Source organism: Pan paniscus, chromosome 11 (assembly GCF_029289425.2).
Source record: "Pan paniscus chromosome 11, NHGRI_mPanPan1-v2.0_pri, whole genome shotgun sequence".
NCBI lineage: Eukaryota > Metazoa > Chordata > Mammalia > Primates > Hominidae > Pan > Pan paniscus.
Window position 1 is genome coordinate 12,256,750 of NC_073260.2, and position 17,557 is coordinate 12,274,306.

At 49.7% G+C, this 17,557-nt stretch overlaps 2 protein-coding genes across 17 annotated transcripts in view; one reads left to right on the forward strand and one right to left on the reverse strand.

Moving 5' to 3' along the window:
- ANGPTL2 (angiopoietin like 2) overlaps window positions 1-11,308 on the forward strand; it is a 35,950-nt gene extending 24,642 nt beyond the window's left edge. Inside the window, exons 3-5 of the mRNA XM_003824008.5 lie at window positions 4,718-4,911; window positions 6,701-6,971; window positions 9,502-11,308. Of these exons, the coding sequence (XP_003824056.1) occupies window positions 4,718-4,911; window positions 6,701-6,971; window positions 9,502-9,701 (665 nt within the window). The 3' untranslated portion in view covers window positions 9,702-11,308. The remainder of the gene's footprint in view (window positions 1-4,717; window positions 4,912-6,700; window positions 6,972-9,501) is intronic.
- The window catches only part of RALGPS1 (Ral GEF with PH domain and SH3 binding motif 1), a 309,604-nt gene that overhangs the window by 124,651 nt on the left and 167,396 nt on the right, over window positions 1-17,557 (reverse strand). The gene's annotated exons all lie outside the window — the stretch shown is intronic.

Sequence of the window (17,557 nt, forward strand, 5' to 3'; positions counted from 1 at the left end):
ACTCCCCCACTTGCTGATGTCCCTCCTCTGGAGGCCTCCTGACCCCAGACCCTGTGTGCCTACCCATCCTTGTTGCTTCTTCAGGGAACCACACAGACTCGGCTCAGCCACGGGGCTGCATTTCTCTTCACGTGGAACATTTGGCCACAGCTCCCCCAAGAATGTAAATGTGGTCTTTATAGAGATGAGGTCGCAGCACTCGCTCCACTCTGAGCCCAGGTGCTGCCGAGTTAGTGTTGGCCTGATGCTCTGGGCAGAGCTGCCCTCTCAGAAGGGGCGCCAAGTTAAACACCGCTAGGTACTCTGCACTGGTCCAAAGGGAGCGCTTTGCCCACTGCACGTTGAAAACTCAGTTTCATTGACAAAAAAGATTTCCATTCTTCATGTCAATATATCTTTGTGGCCTTCTCCACTGAAATTCTGACTTAAAAATACATGGAAAACATCTACTGGTAAATATCTTACATTTAGTCTTGTATTGAAAAGCAAATATAGTAACGTGTGTGGAGGAGGAATTAGTTGGGGGGGTGAACAACTTCAAAAATGTCAGCTTTCATCTATCAAAGGAAACAGAAAGGGATAATCTTCACAGAGCACCTGCCCCAGCTGGCTCCCATGCTGGCCGCTCTTGGGTTCATGACATCCTCAGAACAGCTATGGTCTCTTCCCATTTCACAGAAGAAGAAATTGAAGCTCAATGAGGACACCGCCCAAAGTCACACTGTGCATAGGTGAGGCCATCGAGATTGGAGCCAAGGGCTCCTGACTCCAAGTGTGGAGTCTTCCTCCAGCCCTCGCTTGCTCAGCCAGGTCTTCCTCCATCGAGGCCAGACCCTTGCCTGGCCCCCTACGAGGGCATTATTTATATGGAACAGCTACAGATTTTTCACAGTATTATTTATATGTTACAGTTGTGGATTTCTCATCAAAGTAGGATGTTTTGTCTCTGCTATTTTAAGGGAGCCACATAATTTTACTGCTGACAATTTTTCAATGTTAACTCTTTTTCTGACTAATTTTCATCCATCAGTGATGTTTCTGACCTTTGCCACTGGTGCCTTTAATGTGTGAAAAGGAAACGTGTTTGAATGCAGGAGATTTCACAGAGGTCTACTAAGGGTTCTAAGGGAAATTGTGTTTGAATTCGTGTTTTTGATGGAAGCTAATGGGGCCTGATTGCATGTAATTGTGTTTGAATTCGTGTTTTTGATGGAAGCTAATGGGGCCTGATTGTCATGTGAAATTCCGTGTACAGACACATATGCACATTTTTTGTAACAGCAGAAAATACTAAACATTTCTACACAATTTGATACCTACTCCATTATTCTAGAAAGCCTTAAAAGAATTACCCCATTTGCCTTTTTTAAAAAAAGAAAAACTTCTTCTACATCATAACAGACACTACAATCGTTGAAAAATGGGCAAAGAACACCAAAAGGTAAATACGGAAGAAAAAAATCATTAAAGATTTTTAAAAGTTTTACACCTTGACAAAGAACTGTAAATTTTTATGTTTTATTTTTTTCGCTGGCTGACTGGCAAAGATTAACATTAGTTCTAAGGACACAGAGCTAAGTCAGCATGGATCCCTCATTCTTGAGTTCGTTCTGGTTGGGGGAAAAGAAGTAGTGTGTGAGCTCTGCACACCCCCTGGGTGCATACACCTGCTGTGTCCTTTACCCACCAGGTAACCTTGAGGGGCTCCTCTAATGACCACAGGGTCTGCTTTCCTACCTCATAGGAGTGTCAGGAGGGTCACCTGTGGAAATACATGGCTAGGACCATAGGAAATGCTCAGTACACACTGGCTATTATTATTACTACTTCAGTCACTACTCTTAGAGCAAGGAGTTTATAACCTGGGACTTTGGGAATCCATTACCTTCTGAAACTGTATACAGAATTGTGTGAGTCTGCGCATTTTTCTGAACAAAGGATCTAGAACCATCCCCAAATTCTTAAAGGGACTAGTAGCCCCAAAACATTTAAAAACACTTGCCTTTAAAAAGAGCCCTTGGTGGAAATGCCAAAGGTAAAACTGAGATCATTGATGGCGCCCACAAAGGCAGCCCCAGCTGGAGCCACGAGGCCAACTGCCACTCTCCCAGCAGCCTCCACAGCCTCTCCCTACGTGGCGCCTCCTTCAAAGGCAGCCTTTACCTCTGACAATTCTGCAGCAGTCCTGGCAGCTGTGCAGTAAGAGGCTGGGCTGCTCGCTCTCAGTGGGCGTTATTTTGCAGGCTTCTGCCGGATCTTCCGTCACCAGCATTCACATCGAACGGCCTCTCCTGTGCTGCTGACTTGGTAAGGAGCTGGGAGGCCTCCCACGCCCACCGGCGCTCTGCTCCAGCTGTTGGGGACAGACTCCCATTCTCTGCCTCCGTCCCTGGGGCTTCAGCTGAACACAACCAAAACCTTTTTCTCCTTCACAAATGCTCTTTCTGGAGGTCTGGCCTCCCCTTCCCCGGGAAGGATACTGAGGGAGTGGTGGGGGAAAGGCAGGAAGTGGCACTGGCAAAGGAAGCAGCTGCTTGTGCCCCATCTGCTACCCTGGGGTGGGGAGCATTGGGTCCTGCCCCATCCCTTAGAGAAGAGGCCTGGCAAAAAGGTAAATGGGTGAGAAGATCCTTCCTCCCCAGAAGATGAAGGGAGAAGCCCCTGAGTTAAGTGTCAGCACCCAAACCAATCTTTCTTCTCGGGGCAATACTGGGCAGTGGGAAGCAAGGAATGAGCAAGACAGCCCCTGCCTTCCCGTCAGGTTCTAGGTGGATGAATGCTCGAACACAAGGCTTCTTCCTCAGGAACACCCCACCTGAGATGTCTAACAGAGACCAGAAACCTAAATCTTTCTGGTTTATAACTATTACGTGTGAACTAGTTGAGCCCAAACACCAGCCAGGAAGGAATCTGAGAAGTGTGACCTGTACCAGAAAAGCTGAGTATACCTGTCACTGATGGGCACCTCCCTTCAACTCACACAGAAAGAGAAAGGACAGGAGTCTACAGGAATTCAAGTGGGGAGGAGGTAGTGAGGTCAGCTCCTCCCTTGCAGGGCGTCAGAGCGGCCCCACCCTGCCCTGAGCTTCCGCTGCCCAGCACCGCATCTGCAGAGGCTGGGACTCAATAAACAGTTGTTGAATAAACATACAAATTGATAGAAAACATACAATGGTACTTTCTTAGCACTTTTGTCCTTAACCAGTCTCATTGTGGGGATTTTTATTTATTTATTTTTTTGAGACGGAGTCTTGTCTTGCTCTGCCACTCAGGCTGGAGTGCAGTGGGGCCATCTCAGCTCACTGCAACCTCCACCTCCTGGATTCAAGGGATTCTCCTGCCTCACCCTCCCGGGTAGCTGGGATCACAGGTGCGTGCCACCACACACGGCTAATTTTTTGTATTTTTAGTACAGACAGGGTTTCACCATGTTAGCCAGGATGGTCTCGATCTCCTGACTTTGTGATCTGCCTGCCTCAGCCTCCCAAAGTACTGGGATTACAGGCGTGAGCCACCGCGCCCGGCCCTATGAGGAATATTTTGAAGAGACTGAAGCAAAATGTGATTTTCTTTCTTTCAGCCATTTTCATCTGAATGGCTAGGCCTTGACCTTCTAAAGCTTCCTCAGATCAATGAGAAAGGCCCCAGCCTGTCCAGACCCTTGGTGACTCAAGTTTGTACCTTCTTGCTGATGTGACCAACAATGGAGCATAAGAAACTGCCTGGGGAGGGCAGAGTTGATGGGCAGGGGTGGGGAGGGCTGAAAGACCTGTGGTATAATACCCATTCCTTCTGACTGGGCTGCCCAAGCTCAGTGCAGTCACAAAGAATCACAGAACCCTCTGGTCTCAGTTTCAGAAGAGAGCCATGGATTGGGCTGTATCCTAGACATCATCCTTTAAGTTTATGAGCCTGCAAGGAGGACCTCAGAATGCGTGAGTGCCAAGCATCTGGCCCTCACTGAGCTTCCTTTGGAAAACACACAGATTAAGCTGAAAGGGAACCTGGCCCCCTAAAAACACACTTGAAGAGCAGTGAATGAATTGCAGAAATATCCCAAAGTCTCTGGCTACATGGCCAAATTCTGGGCATGGCCTAGGCCCCTGTGACTGTGGAAGTTCATTTAGTAAAAGCTGCAGCAGTCATCACGAAGCACTGTCACTGGAAGGGCAGATGTGGAGTCAGAATTGAAGGGTGCCAACTGTACTTGGCCCCCAGAAACAGTAATCCAGTGGAACCGAGTTTCCTTGCAGAAGCAAAGCCATCAGAGCCTGCAGGCACTGACTGATGTTGCCACGTTTAGTAGGTCCACATCTCTTTTTCCTAATATAATGAACATGAAAAAGATCACTCCAGCAACTTCCCCCAAATGATCTCAGTAATCCTGACAACACTATATGAGGGAAATCTGATCTTCCTTCTACAATCAGAAGAAACTGAGGGCTGGGAGAAGTGAAGAAGTCTGCCAAAAGTCAAACTGTGAGGCGGGTGAGAGGAGAAAGTGAGCTTGGAGTATGGGCATCCTGACCCCTGGTCCGAGGCTCTTGTCTTTATAATTACTTATTAAACTCGCAAAACAAAAATTGGTTACCTCAGACCGTGGGCCTGTGGCTCCCAGCTGGAGCCTCAACAGAGGTTGTGCCTGCTTGGGGTACAGCTGGGGGTGTGGCCTGGTGACAGGCAGGTCTGTGATGTATATGCATGTCTGTGTCCCCAGGCCCATGGAGAGACTGCCTGCAGGCCCTGGAGGATGGCCACGACACCAGCTCCATCTACCTGGTGAAGCCGGAGAACACCAACCGCCTCATGCAGGTGTGGTGCGACCAGAGACATGACCCCGGGGGCTGGACCGTCATCCAGAGACGCCTGGATGGCTCTGTTAACTTCTTCAGGAACTGGGAGACGTACAAGGTGAGACTCGGCAGGGGATGTCTGTGCTGCCCACAAGGTGACTGGCCCACCCCAAGAGAGGCCTGAGCAACCAACAGAAGAGCCCACTCAGAGGTACATGCTGACCAAGCCCAGGCCTGTGCAGCCCCAACACGTATACCTGAGGCGAGAAGGATGCAGACAGGGCCATTTTGCAAACCCACCAGGGGTAGTGAGGACCAGCGCCTCCTCTGCCTGCTGCTAGAAACTGCTGCAGGACAAGAGTCAGTAGACCAGACCACCACAGCCCCACAGGACAGGGTGAGAGTTTAGAAACGCTGGTATGGGGGCCCAGGGGTGAGGAGCATTTCACTCCCAAGTGGGGTTTCCATGGGGAAAGACCTGCTCTCAAAGCCCAGAAGGCGCAAGTCCCAAGAGGCTCCCAGTTCCTGGGAGAATCCCCCAAAAAGTCCTGGTAGGGAGTTGTGGCAATGCTCAAGTCCTAATTCCAGGCTCATCCTCTGGGCTCCCTGGTTCCCAGGGAGTTGAAATGCTCATCTGTGTAGCAGGGAAAGTTGCCAGGACTCAGTCATACATCGTTCTTCCCCCTCTAAACAGAGGTAGTACTAAGGAAGGCAAGAGTAGCTCTGTTTGCTGAGTGCCCAACCCGTGCCAGCACCATGCTAAGGGCTTTCGTGCATTATTTTGTTTAATCTCGTATCAACCTCCTGAGGGAGGTTCTGTTATGGACCCAGCTTACAGATGAAAGTGTGGAGTAATTTGCTCAGGGTTGCAAAGCCAGGAATTGGCCCAGTAGTGACTGCAGCTGAGGCCTCTGACACTGAAGCTCACAAACTACCTGAAGCCATGATGCCTTGCACACATGGCTCTGCCATGCCCCTTCTTGAGTCTCCTGTCCTGGTTGTCCCCCACCCCACCTCCTGACCAGCCTGTGTCTCTGCTTTTTTCTCCTCTTCCACCTACATTAGGAGCGGGAGACTCCTCCTTTCTTAGAGGCAATACAGTGCAATGATTAAGACTGGGTTCTTGGTTCAAATCCTGGTTCACCCTCAGGCATTCTGAGACCCTGAGCCTCTCTGGGCCTCAGTTCATCCATACTAGGGAGGATAATGATAGCGCTTAGTTCTTCGAGTTGACATGAGGATTAGTAAAACAACCTATGTAAAGTTCTTAAAACAGTGCCAGCACATCACAAGCGCTCAATACTAAATAATTATTGTATTAATGAATCACCAATTCCCAAGACTTTAGTGGCCATAACTCAGCTGCTGACCCCAAAACCACATGCAAAAAAAAACAATAACCACAAAACCACTGGGTTTTAGACCTAGAGGGGAGCCCCGGTGGATGGGACACATGCGTCACAGCTCACACCCGTCTGGTGCATTACAGCTTACACGTGACCCTCACACACAGCTCATCTCCAGAGAAGGAGGTGAAGCTCAGTGAAGGTCAGAGATTTGTCTGAGGAATGCCTGCTGCGTGCCTACTGAGTGCCAGGCCCTCCACCTGCCACAGCACACGTGTTCCTGCAGCAAGCCTGTGGGGAAGGTAATATAGCCTCCCTGACGTAAGAACAAGGAATCTGGGGTTCACATGATGCCTGGCACAGGGTAGGCACTCTACATATTTTTGAATAATGTGTGAGTCATGGAGAGATTAAGAGGTGGAGTAAGGGTCTGAACCAGGTCTGCTTCATGCTCTGCTTGTTTCCCAGGCCCCTCTATCCAGGGCTGAGTGTCTGACAGCCAAGCCTGCTGGCTGCAGGTGCTGCAGGCTCCACATTAACACTCTCCTGGGTTTTCCCCAGCAAGGGTTTGGGAACATTGACGGCGAATACTGGCTGGGCCTGGAGAACATTTACTGGCTGACGAACCAAGGCAACTACAAACTCCTGGTGACCATGGAGGACTGGTCCGGCCGCAAAGTCTTTGCAGAATACGCCAGTTTCCGCCTGGAACCTGAGAGCGAGTATTATAAGCTGCGGCTGGGGCGCTACCATGGCAATGCGGGTGACTCCTTTACATGGCACAACGGCAAGCAGTTCACCACCCTGGACAGAGATCATGATGTCTACACAGGTAGGAAAAGTGGAGTCAAACCCAGGTGCAGGGTAGGGAAAAGAGGTCAACCAGAGCCAGAGCCCCTGACTCCAGGGCTTGGAAACGGGAAGATCCCAGGGTGAGAAGCAGCTGGGCCAAGCTGCCTGACCCTGTTACCACCCCCTGAGGGTCCCTTCTCCTGCCCACAGGTCCCCTTCACAAAGCTGGGTCACAGTGGCATTTACAAATTAAGAAAAAAAAATGGGATGGGGCGAGACATAAAGAGGTATACAAATCACACGTACCAGGGCCAACTGGGGCCAATGCAGAAAGACATGTGTTGGGCTGTGGCCTCACCACTTCTGTCCAAGGCACCTGGTATAGAGCTAACCAACTGCGTAGGCTCTGGGTCACACACCTGGGCTCCAGTGCTGGCCCCACCTCCTACCAGCCATGTGTCCTTGGGCATGCTGCTAAATCTCCGTGGGTCTCAGTTTCCGCATCTGGAAGTAAGGACAAGAACTACATTGCAGGGTAGGGAGAAGGGTAGAGAGAATGTACCTAAAGTGCTTTGTCTAGGATTTGGCACATAGCGAGGGCTCCATACAAACTGGCTTTCTTCATGGTCACTGTTACTGCATGTAATGCTAGTGCAGTGCTGAGAGAAAGCTATTAAGAGGAAAGCAGATAGGAGAGAGAAAGTGATTTGTCTAAGATCACATGCTTCAAATCTAGGTCTTTACTAAGAAGTCTTTATTAAACAAAAAACAAGAGAAAAAAACAGAAAATCAGAAGAAACATAGATATGGTCTGGCCCTGAGTCCAGATATCAGACTCCCACACAGTTAATGCCTCCCCAGGGCCAACACCCAGTTTCTTGAGATGAAGGCCTCTCAGTCTGCCATGCTCCTCCCTGAGGCTGGCACCACCTGATGGCCGAGGCCGCCTCCAGGCTCAGGCTGTCTGCTCTCAAGGGCAAACCCAGTCCCCTCCTGCCTCCATTTCCTATGTGGTCTTGGTCAGAAGGCTACTCCCTCCCACTTGAGAAGCGAGCTCTCAAGACTGTCCTACAAATGGCCTGCACTTCAGGCAGGCCCTGGAACCTACATACTAAGGTGGAGGGGATCCTCATGCCAGGTCCCCATGGCAGCCACATTCTGAAGGGTAATTCTCCCAACATCAGGGGACAGGAGGGACATGACCTGCCCATCCCTGTATCACACAGACACCTCTGTCCGCCCACTGACACTGAACTGGCCTGGCCCGAAGGGGCCCTGGAAGAGGAACAGGCCCTCATTCTGAAGCAGTAGGGGCTGCCGAGGCTTCTAGAAGAGCAGGGCAGAAGGATAACCTTCAGAGCTGGTCAGACCCTGGGACACAGGGGCTGCTACAGCCTTTCTGGAGGGCCACCTCCTTAGGGAGCGGAAAGTGTATTCTATGATCCAAACTCAGATCTAGCCAGCAGCAAAATCAGTAGCTGGCAAGTTCCTTGTCCCTGGAGGTGTGTGGGACCTCTGCTGGCAAAGAGGAGGCTGGTTATGGCGTGCCCAAGGATCTCCCTGCTATACCAGTCCAACACTGCCACTTGGTCCCTGTGGCCTGGAATCATGGCCCAGAGGGATCCCCAGAAAAACTCTGGGAAAACCTGGCTCCACCTCCCCTCTTGCTTTCTGCCTCAGACTGAGTGCGACCTCCTCACCTCATCCCACGGCCTCGGCCACCTGCTCTGTTGGGCCCTCCAACCCACAATTCTGACTGGAGCAGCCCCTCCCCTGAGTACGGGGTCCCCTTGCCAGGCCCAGTCAGGAAAGTGGGGACCCCCCTTCACTAAGAGCAATGCTGGCAGATAGTGGCCCCCTGTCCTCCTGCCACAGAGTGCACCGCCCCTGCATGCCCGCGCACACCTTCCCACAGTTTTTACTGTTGTTCTGAACTGCTTGTCCTTGGCAGCAAAATTCAGCATGATGTGATAATGCCAAGAGTTTTATGGAAATACCTTTCCTTTGTGAAGTAATACAAAAAATTGTTTGGATGGAATACAAGCTGGGGAGGACTGGAGGAGCATTTCTTCTTAAACACTTTCTTTGTCATTCTTTAAAGACTTCTAATCCAACAGTTTCAACTCAAAAATTCCTAAGGAAAAGCTTTTCTCCCTCCCTGCCCACCTCAGGCCATCTCCATTTCCTATCAGAACACAAGGTGTGGAGTTCCCTTGGGGCCTCCTTTGCACCCAGCCCTGGGCTAGGTGTCAAGTACGCATCCTCATTCAATCCTCAGAGCCGTCCTGTGCGGCAGGCGTCATTTTTATTCTCATTTTACAGATGAGGATACAGTGGCTGGGAGAGGTTAAGTCACTTGTCTGAGATCACACAGCTAGTTAGTTACAAAGCTGAGCCTCAAAGGCGGGCCTGAAGCATGGCCTCTCACCACCCATGGAGACGGGTCCACCTTTCAAGCGTTCTTGCTCCAGATGCCTCCCAGAGAGGGCTTTGCCGAAAGCCCTGAGCACTATGGACGCAGGTAGAATGGCCTCCTCCCAGACACCCTCTCACTGCCTTCTCTCTTGCAGGAAACTGTGCCCACTACCAGAAGGGAGGCTGGTGGTATAACGCCTGTGCCCACTCCAACCTCAACGGGGTCTGGTACCGCGGGGGCCATTACCGGAGCCGCTACCAGGACGGAGTCTACTGGGCTGAGTTCCGAGGAGGCTCTTACTCACTCAAGAAAGTGGTGATGATGATCCGACCGAACCCCAACACCTTCCACTAAGCCAGCTCCCCCTCCTGACCTCGCGTGGCCATTGCCAGGAGCCCACCCTGGTCACGCTGGCCACAGCACAAAGAACAACTCCTCACCAGTTCATCCTGAGGCTGGGAGGACCGGGATGCTGGATTCTGTTTTCCGAAGTCACTGCAGCAGATGATGGAACTGAATCGATACGGTGTTTTCTGTCCCTCCTACTTTCCTTCACACCAGACAGCCCCTCATGTCTCCAGGACAGGACAGGACTACAGACAACTCTTTCTTTAAATAAATTAAGTCTCTATAATAAAAACACAACTGCAAAGTACCTTCATAATATACATGTGTATGAGCCTCCCTTGTGCACGTATGTGTATACCACATATATATGCATTTAGATATACATCACATGTGATATATCTAGATCCATATATAGGTTTGCCTTAGATACCTAAATACACATATATTCAGTTCTCAGATGTTGAAGCTGTCACCAGCAGCTTTGCTCTTAGGAGAAAAGCATTTCATTAGTGTTGTATTACTTGAGTCTAAGGGTAGATCACAGACTATGTGGTCTCAACTGAAAGGATCACCCTTGGCATCTGTGTGCCTGGATTCTTCCAGAATGTCTACAATGCTAATCTCTCACATAGAGGTTCCCAGCTTCTTAAGAACCCCTTTTGGCACCTAATCAAATTTCAAAATTCCTCCCCCCACATTTTCATACTTTTCCCCATTCTCAGGACTTTTCACCATCCATCACCCACTTATCCCTTCATTTGACACCATTCATTAAGTGCCTTCTGTGTGTCAGTCCCTGGCCACTCACTGCAGTTCAAGGCCCCCTTTCCGCTCTGCTGTACTCCTCGCCTACCTACTCCTTGCCTTTTCTGTCGCACAGCCCCTTCTTTCCAGGCGAGATTCCTCAGCTTCTGAGTAGGAAACACTCCGGGCTCCAGGTTTCTGGTTAGGAAGGGAAGGCCAGGCCAAAAGCTCCACCGGCCGTATAGATAATGTACTCGCAGTTTTGTATCTTCCATTCATACTTTAACCTACAGGTCATTTGAGTCTTCACACAAATAATAACCTATCTGGCCAGGAGAATTATCTCAGAACAGAAGTCATCAGATCATCAGAGCCCCCAGATGGCTACAGACCAGAGATTCCACGCTCTCAGGCTGACTAGAGTCCGCATCTCATCTCCAAACTACACTTCCCTGGAGAACAAGTGCCACAAAAATGAAAACAGGCCACTTCTCAGGAGTTGAATAATCAGGGGTCACCGGACCCCTTGATTGATGCACTGCAGCATGGTGGCTTTCTGAGTCCTGTTGGCCACCAAGTGTCAGCCTCAGCACTCCCGGGACTATTGCCAAGAAGGGGCAAGGGATGAGTCAAGAAGGTGAGACCCTTCCCAGTGGGCACGTGGGCCAGGCTGTGTGAGATGTTGGATGTTTGGTACTGTCCATGTCTGGGTGTGTGCCTATTACCTCAGCATTTCTCACAAAGTGTACCATGTAGCATGTTTTGTGTATATAAAAGGGAGGGTTTTTTAAAAAATATATTCCCAGATTATCCTTGTAATGACACGAATCTGCAATAAAAGCCATCAGTGCTATTTGGATGTATCTACACTCTGTGTTACTGTTTTAGAATGCCTTCCTGGGGCCTCCCATATCAGAGCCTCTTTAAGTAAAACCAGGAAGAGATTCGGCACCAGGACACACACCAGAATCATTTAAATCACACCCACCCTATCTCTGGTTACCACCTATACCCTCAGAAGTACCACAGTAGTACTTCAGGCCAAGATGGCTCTCTGGAGCTCCACTTCCTCACATCCAGCTGTGTCCTGGATGTCTCCACCAGATATCCTCCAAGCACCTCACGGGCAGTGCACTTAACACCTGACATACCTTTCTTCCAGGTCTGGTCCCTTTTCACCAAATGGCACCAGGTACTCAATTGCTCAGATCAAAAACAAGGACCTCTCCCTTCCCCTGCCAAGGACAATCCATCCTTCCACGCCAAGCCATCTTGCCTGCATTAGCGTAGGATCTCATCTCCTCTCCCTTCAACTACTGCACCAGGCTCCAGACCAGGAGTCTCCATCTCCCTCATTCCAGTCCAATTTCCACCCTAGCTGCTAGAACTGTCTCCTTGTAAAACAAATCTGTGGGTTGGGAAGTGATTCTAGGCATGACAGGAAACCCCAAAACCTAAAGGAAAAGACTAAAAGATACAACTTTTTTCAGAACTCAAATTTTCTGCTTTCCAAAAAACAAAGCAAAAAAATAAAACATGACCAAGATTAAAAGGCAAATATTGAACAAGAGAAACATATTTGAAACATATATAGCAAATACAGAATATTCGTGCTATGCTAAAACCTCTTTCAAATTAAGAAAGATGCAAATCCTGTAACAGAAAACTTGGCAAAGTACATGTACACATGAGAAGACTCACAAATGGCCAGTAAACAAGATGTCAACCTCAGTAGTAATCAGAGAGGTGCTATAAGTGAAGGATAAACCATGACGTGTGGCCTGTCAGATTGGCAAAGATGAAAAAAATGTCAATCTCCATGTTGACAAGGGAATGGACAGATGTGTGCACTATGGATGGACATATAAATTGACTCCATATTGTTGAAGAGTAACTTGCCAGTGTATATATCAAAATTGTAAATGCACTTATACCCTGGGCCCCAGCAATCCTTCTACCTAATGACCAAGTGACATAACCATATGATAGCTTTTTCTAGTAAAGCTGCAGTTAGAGAGAGATGCACTGATACGCACTGAAGCCTACCATGTGATTAGAAACAGGCGTGTGTGTGTGTCCGCGTGCGCGTGTGCATTTTACGTCACCTTCACAGAAGCTCTGTGAAGGAGGGATCATTATTCTCACTTTACAAAAGAGGCGGAAATGAGGCTTGAAGTCAGACTGCTGGTAAGAATACCCCGGCAGCAATTAATCCAGAAGGTGCTGGGTGTCAGGCATCAATTAAGAGTTCTCAACTCCCTTCTCCTAAGCCCCTAGTAAGTTGTTGGGATCACAGTGGAATCTGAATGCTATTTGAGGAAAATATCTTAATCTTGGCCCAGACTATAGTCACCCCTCCACACACATCTGGAGTGGAGTGTGTGGGACATAGGGAACAAGAGCAAAGGAAAACAAGGCCTAACCTTACTGGTCACTGGTCTTGGCTCCAAAACCCCAAACAGAGAGCTCTGGAAAGCCATTGCTGGACACTGCAGAGCCATCCTTTTTCTAAACTAGTTAGGATTCAAATGAAAGCAGGTCATGATACCAGCTATTTCTCCCAAACCCCATCTCAATACCCAAGACTGAATCTTAATCAAACCACACCCAGGCTATATAGAAGGAGAGGAAGGAAAAAGCTCATCAGAGATGTGGAGAAAATGAAAGGTAGGGGTCAGTTCACTAAGCTGGTGGCATGGAAGAAGAGCATGGGGCAGGAGGGCTCTGTCCAAGCACCCTAGCCTGGGTACCCAGTGAACTGCTCTACCTGCCAGCAAAGACAGCCAGTCAGCATCCTGGGGTCTTGCCAACCAGACCATCCTCTCCTATCCCATCAGTGACCTTTTAAGGCCTACAATCACAGGAGTCCTACTATTACTAAGTTCGCCATGGTGGCTGCACTGCATTTGCAGACCCAGAAGGAAGTCAATGAAGCCCAGACTTTCTCCCACCCCAGCCAAACCCCTGCATCCCAGTTTTAGCCAATACCTTGGTCTCTTGGGTGACAAGCGGCACCCACCTGCTGGGCTTGTGTGAACAGGGCCAGAAGACAGTGATGTTTTCTGAGCAAGTGACACTGAAAAAGACCCCCTCCCTGTAATCTTGCCAATTTGAGCAAGACTGAAAGAGAAACCTTCACATTACTGAAAACAATGGTAATGGGAGTGTACCATGCTCACAGTTCACAGACACTCTTAGGAGGTTCAAGGTGTCCTCTCTGATCTCCCAAGACCCCCTCATCTGTTTCACACAGACTTGTCAAGACTCTGGTTATAGTAAGAGAAACCCACATGACTAGATTAAGCCAAAAAGGGAAGCTTTTAAGTGTAACAACATGTTTAAAAGGCGCTCTTTCTGCCTCACTTTTATCTGAGACTTCAAAGGCTAAGGACAAGATAAAAGCTGCAAGATCATCCCTGCAAAGGGCATGGCCCTGCACTGGCTCTCCAGCATTAGTTGATGGCTTCCCTGACACTGTGTGAGAAGTATAGAAAGAAGGTCCTGGAGAGGGGAGAATGAACTGTCCTTCACGTGTCCCCACTACCACAAGGAAGATGGGTGTTTTCATCCACCTTCAGTCAAGTGAGAGGGACTTCAAGGGACCATTCCCACAGCCTGGCATGGGACGGCATAAGCACTCCTGTCTGACTCAGGCCCAGGGGCACAAAGAGCAGCGGGAAGAGGGGCCCACATTGACAGCACAAGGCCAGCCCACCGAGGCACAAATTCAGGCTTCCTAGGACCAGAGGGCTGCCTGGATGGTGGGGGTAGGGGCAGGGCAGGAAGTACAGGAGCCAGGGAGGGAGCTATACATTACTCCAGGGAGGGAGCACGAGCTCTGAGTTACCAACAGCTATGAAAGATGGGCCGTTCTCTCTCCCTTCTTCCTCCCCTGTTGCCACGGGCCAGAAACTTCAGTGAACAGGTTGGGGAGGCAGTGGGACTGGCCGGGATCCAGCGAAGAAGTGGACTGCGTGTCAGCCAGGTGCTGTGGCTCACGCCTCCCAGAACTTTGGGAGGTCGAGGTGGGAGGACTGCTCAAGCCCAGGAGTTTGAAACCAGCCTAGGCAACATGGTGAGAACCCCATCTCTACCAAAATTAATTAATTAATTAACTAAACAATTAGCTTGGCAAGATGGCATGTACCTGTGGTCCTAGCTACTCGGGAAGCTGAGGTGGGAGGCTCGCTTGAGCCCAGGAGGCAGAGGCTGCAGTGAGCCAAGATCATGCCACCACACTCCAGGCCTGGGCAAAAAAAAATGAGACCCTGTCTCAAAACAAACAAACAAACAAGCTGACCATCTGTCTTCCCCCACTCCAGACCTCCACAGCTGGTCAGCTTTAGGAGTCCAGACTTGCAATTACTACACTGGACTGTCTGGAATGAGGAAGTGTTAGAATGGATTGGGCTGCTTCATGCCTAGCACCTCAAAGACCAAAGGACCTGCTAAGTTCTCAGCTTTGACTGGGAAAAGAAAAGTCCACAGAGTAGGCTCAAAAGGACACTGGGGAAAAAATGAGTTTGGTTTCTTCTTACACCTGATTGAGTCCAGCTCATTTAATAAGCTGGTTACATAAGGACACGAGGTATCTCCCCAAGTCCACGGGCAGGGACACAGCTGGGCCTCACAAGGGCCAGGAACCAGAAATTGCCTGGAAAGCCTTCAAGATGCAAGGCAGCAACTTTCTCAGCCCCTCTCCCTTGCTCTTTCCTTTTCCCTTTCCTGCAGGGTCTCTTTCTCTGCTTCTCATCAAGCGTCCATCTGTGGACTATTCTCTGCAGTTGTCCTGGCACATGGCACCAGATGGCATTTTTCAGTTCACATCCTCCTGATCTGAGTGCCAGCATATCTATGTTCCAATGCTGGCTCCCAGATAGAGGATCCAACTGGCCCAGTTCAGGCTGGGTATCCACCCCAACTCTATGGGCTCTGACCGTGGAGCAGAGCTAGGTGGAAGGAACACTGCTGCTGGCGTGCAGTGCCAAGGGAGAAGCAGCGGAAGTAGGTTCCCAGAGAAGGAGGGGTCACAGGCTGGGTCTCTATCCAAAAAGGTGTCTAGACTACACTCCAGATGTTATTGGTCCCCATCCTCTCCAGGACCATATTTTGCCAGCCAGACATTACTCATCAGATGGGATCCTATTCCCCAGCCCTTCCTGCTGCTGACCCCTGCACTATCCCAGAAATCACATCCAACCCTTCTAAGCCCAGGTGGCTAACTAACATGACACCTGGCTGTGCCCAGATGGGCCTCTTCCTGGGTACGCTGCCCTTCCTGGGTATGCTGTGTTTCTCAATAGGGATACAGGGGGCAACAGGGTTCTCACTGATAGGGTCTTCTTAGCTGTATTTTCATGTGGATAGCACTAATACTAGCCATCATCTATAGGGTGCTTTCCATGTGCCAGGCAGTATGCATGGCTCTTTAAATTCTCACAACAACTCTACGAGGTGGATTCTATAATTACTCTCTCTTCAACATAACAGAAAACTTACATCAAAGAGGTAAGTGAGCTGCCCAAGTGCATGCAGCCTGACACTCAGAATGTGAACTCGAGTCAGTCTGATTCCTGAGCTCCTGCCTCTACAGCATCGATCACTATACCCAGGGAGGAAGTGAGATCACACTACAGCTCCTATGTCACCCGGTATCACTCAGTAATACATCTGAGAATCACGGTGATATGGAGCCTCCTGCCCACAGCAGGAGTGGATATGTCAGGTAGCCAGCCAGCCTGCCTATGCAGCAGCAGCAGCTTGATACCAGAAGGTCCCTAGATGTCAGGAAGCCAGTCCATAGCTGTCTGCCTAATTTATCTCAAACAATGGACACGGAGTAACAAGGGGCAGTGCTGGAGAATGTTCCACAGCTCCCTGGGCTACCAATCCTTTGCCAGGCTGCAGCTCCTCTTCTTGCCAACTGTCCTACAGCTTACAGACTCATCAGCCCCCCTGCTTTGCTACTCCGAACATCCTACTTGTGGATGCTCTGGCAGTCACCAGATGACCAAATCTACCTGGTTCAAGCCTTGGTCCTCATTATCTGGTAACTGGGTTCCAGTAGTGGTGGCTCACCTCCCATATCCATGCTTCCAGGCCTGGCACTTGCTTACAGGTCTCTCTCAAACCTCAGAGTCAGGCCTGAACCAGCCCTAGTCTGGGATTCTGCCTCTGTGGACATGATGTTTCAATACCAGCCATCCCTGAGACATTCAAATATCCGTGTCTCTCCCGAATGGCCATCCTGGGCCAGCTCAGCCCACACTGGGAGCCCAGACGCAGACAATCTCTCCCATCTGCGTGGCATTCCCACAGCGCTGCCACATGCGGCACCTCCTAGGTGGGTGGGCCATCTGCCTGTCCCATGCTGTGCTTGCTGATGGTCATGATATTAATAAATCCAGCTCCAAGGGCTGGTCAAGGAATGTTCCCTCCCCACTGCTGCAGCACATCCTGAAGCTGAAGGGCTCACAGTACCAGGAGAGGGCTCCTTGGAGGAGGAAAGACAGGCCACATTTGCCCTGAGCCTCAGCAGAGCTGGGAATGGCCCAGAGCCTAGAAGGATAGTTAATGTGGAGGGAGTGGAATTAGAATTCCCTTCTGGGGCCATGTGATGACAGAGGACTCCGCCCTAGTCATCTCAACAAGGGAAAACGATTAAAAGAAGCACACAGCCTTCTCCAAGCCTGGAAGGTTGACTAATGCCCAGGCAAGTGTGCAGGGGATGGATTTAGGTCAGCCTCCTCTCCACAGGAACCCAACAGCAAGGCAGCCTTTCCTCATCAATCAGGGCAGTGCAGGCCTGTGGTAGGAACACAGGGAGATGGAATAAGGATAGATAATTCAGGAAGCAGAGGCAAGGGCAGAGGGTGGCTGATCAGTTGGGTAGGAGGCCTGAAGGCCTGGCTACCTATCTTAGAGCCCAAGAGAATTGGTGGGCAGAGAAATGTATATTTAAAAAAAAATGCCATTTTGTGCCTATCATTTTAGCATAAATAAAACACGGTGGATAATATCTAGTGTTGGTAAGAGTGGAAAAAATAGGCATACTCATATCCTGTTTGCAGAAATATAACTGCAAGCATTTCAGAGGGCATTCCAGCAGTAGGCACTGT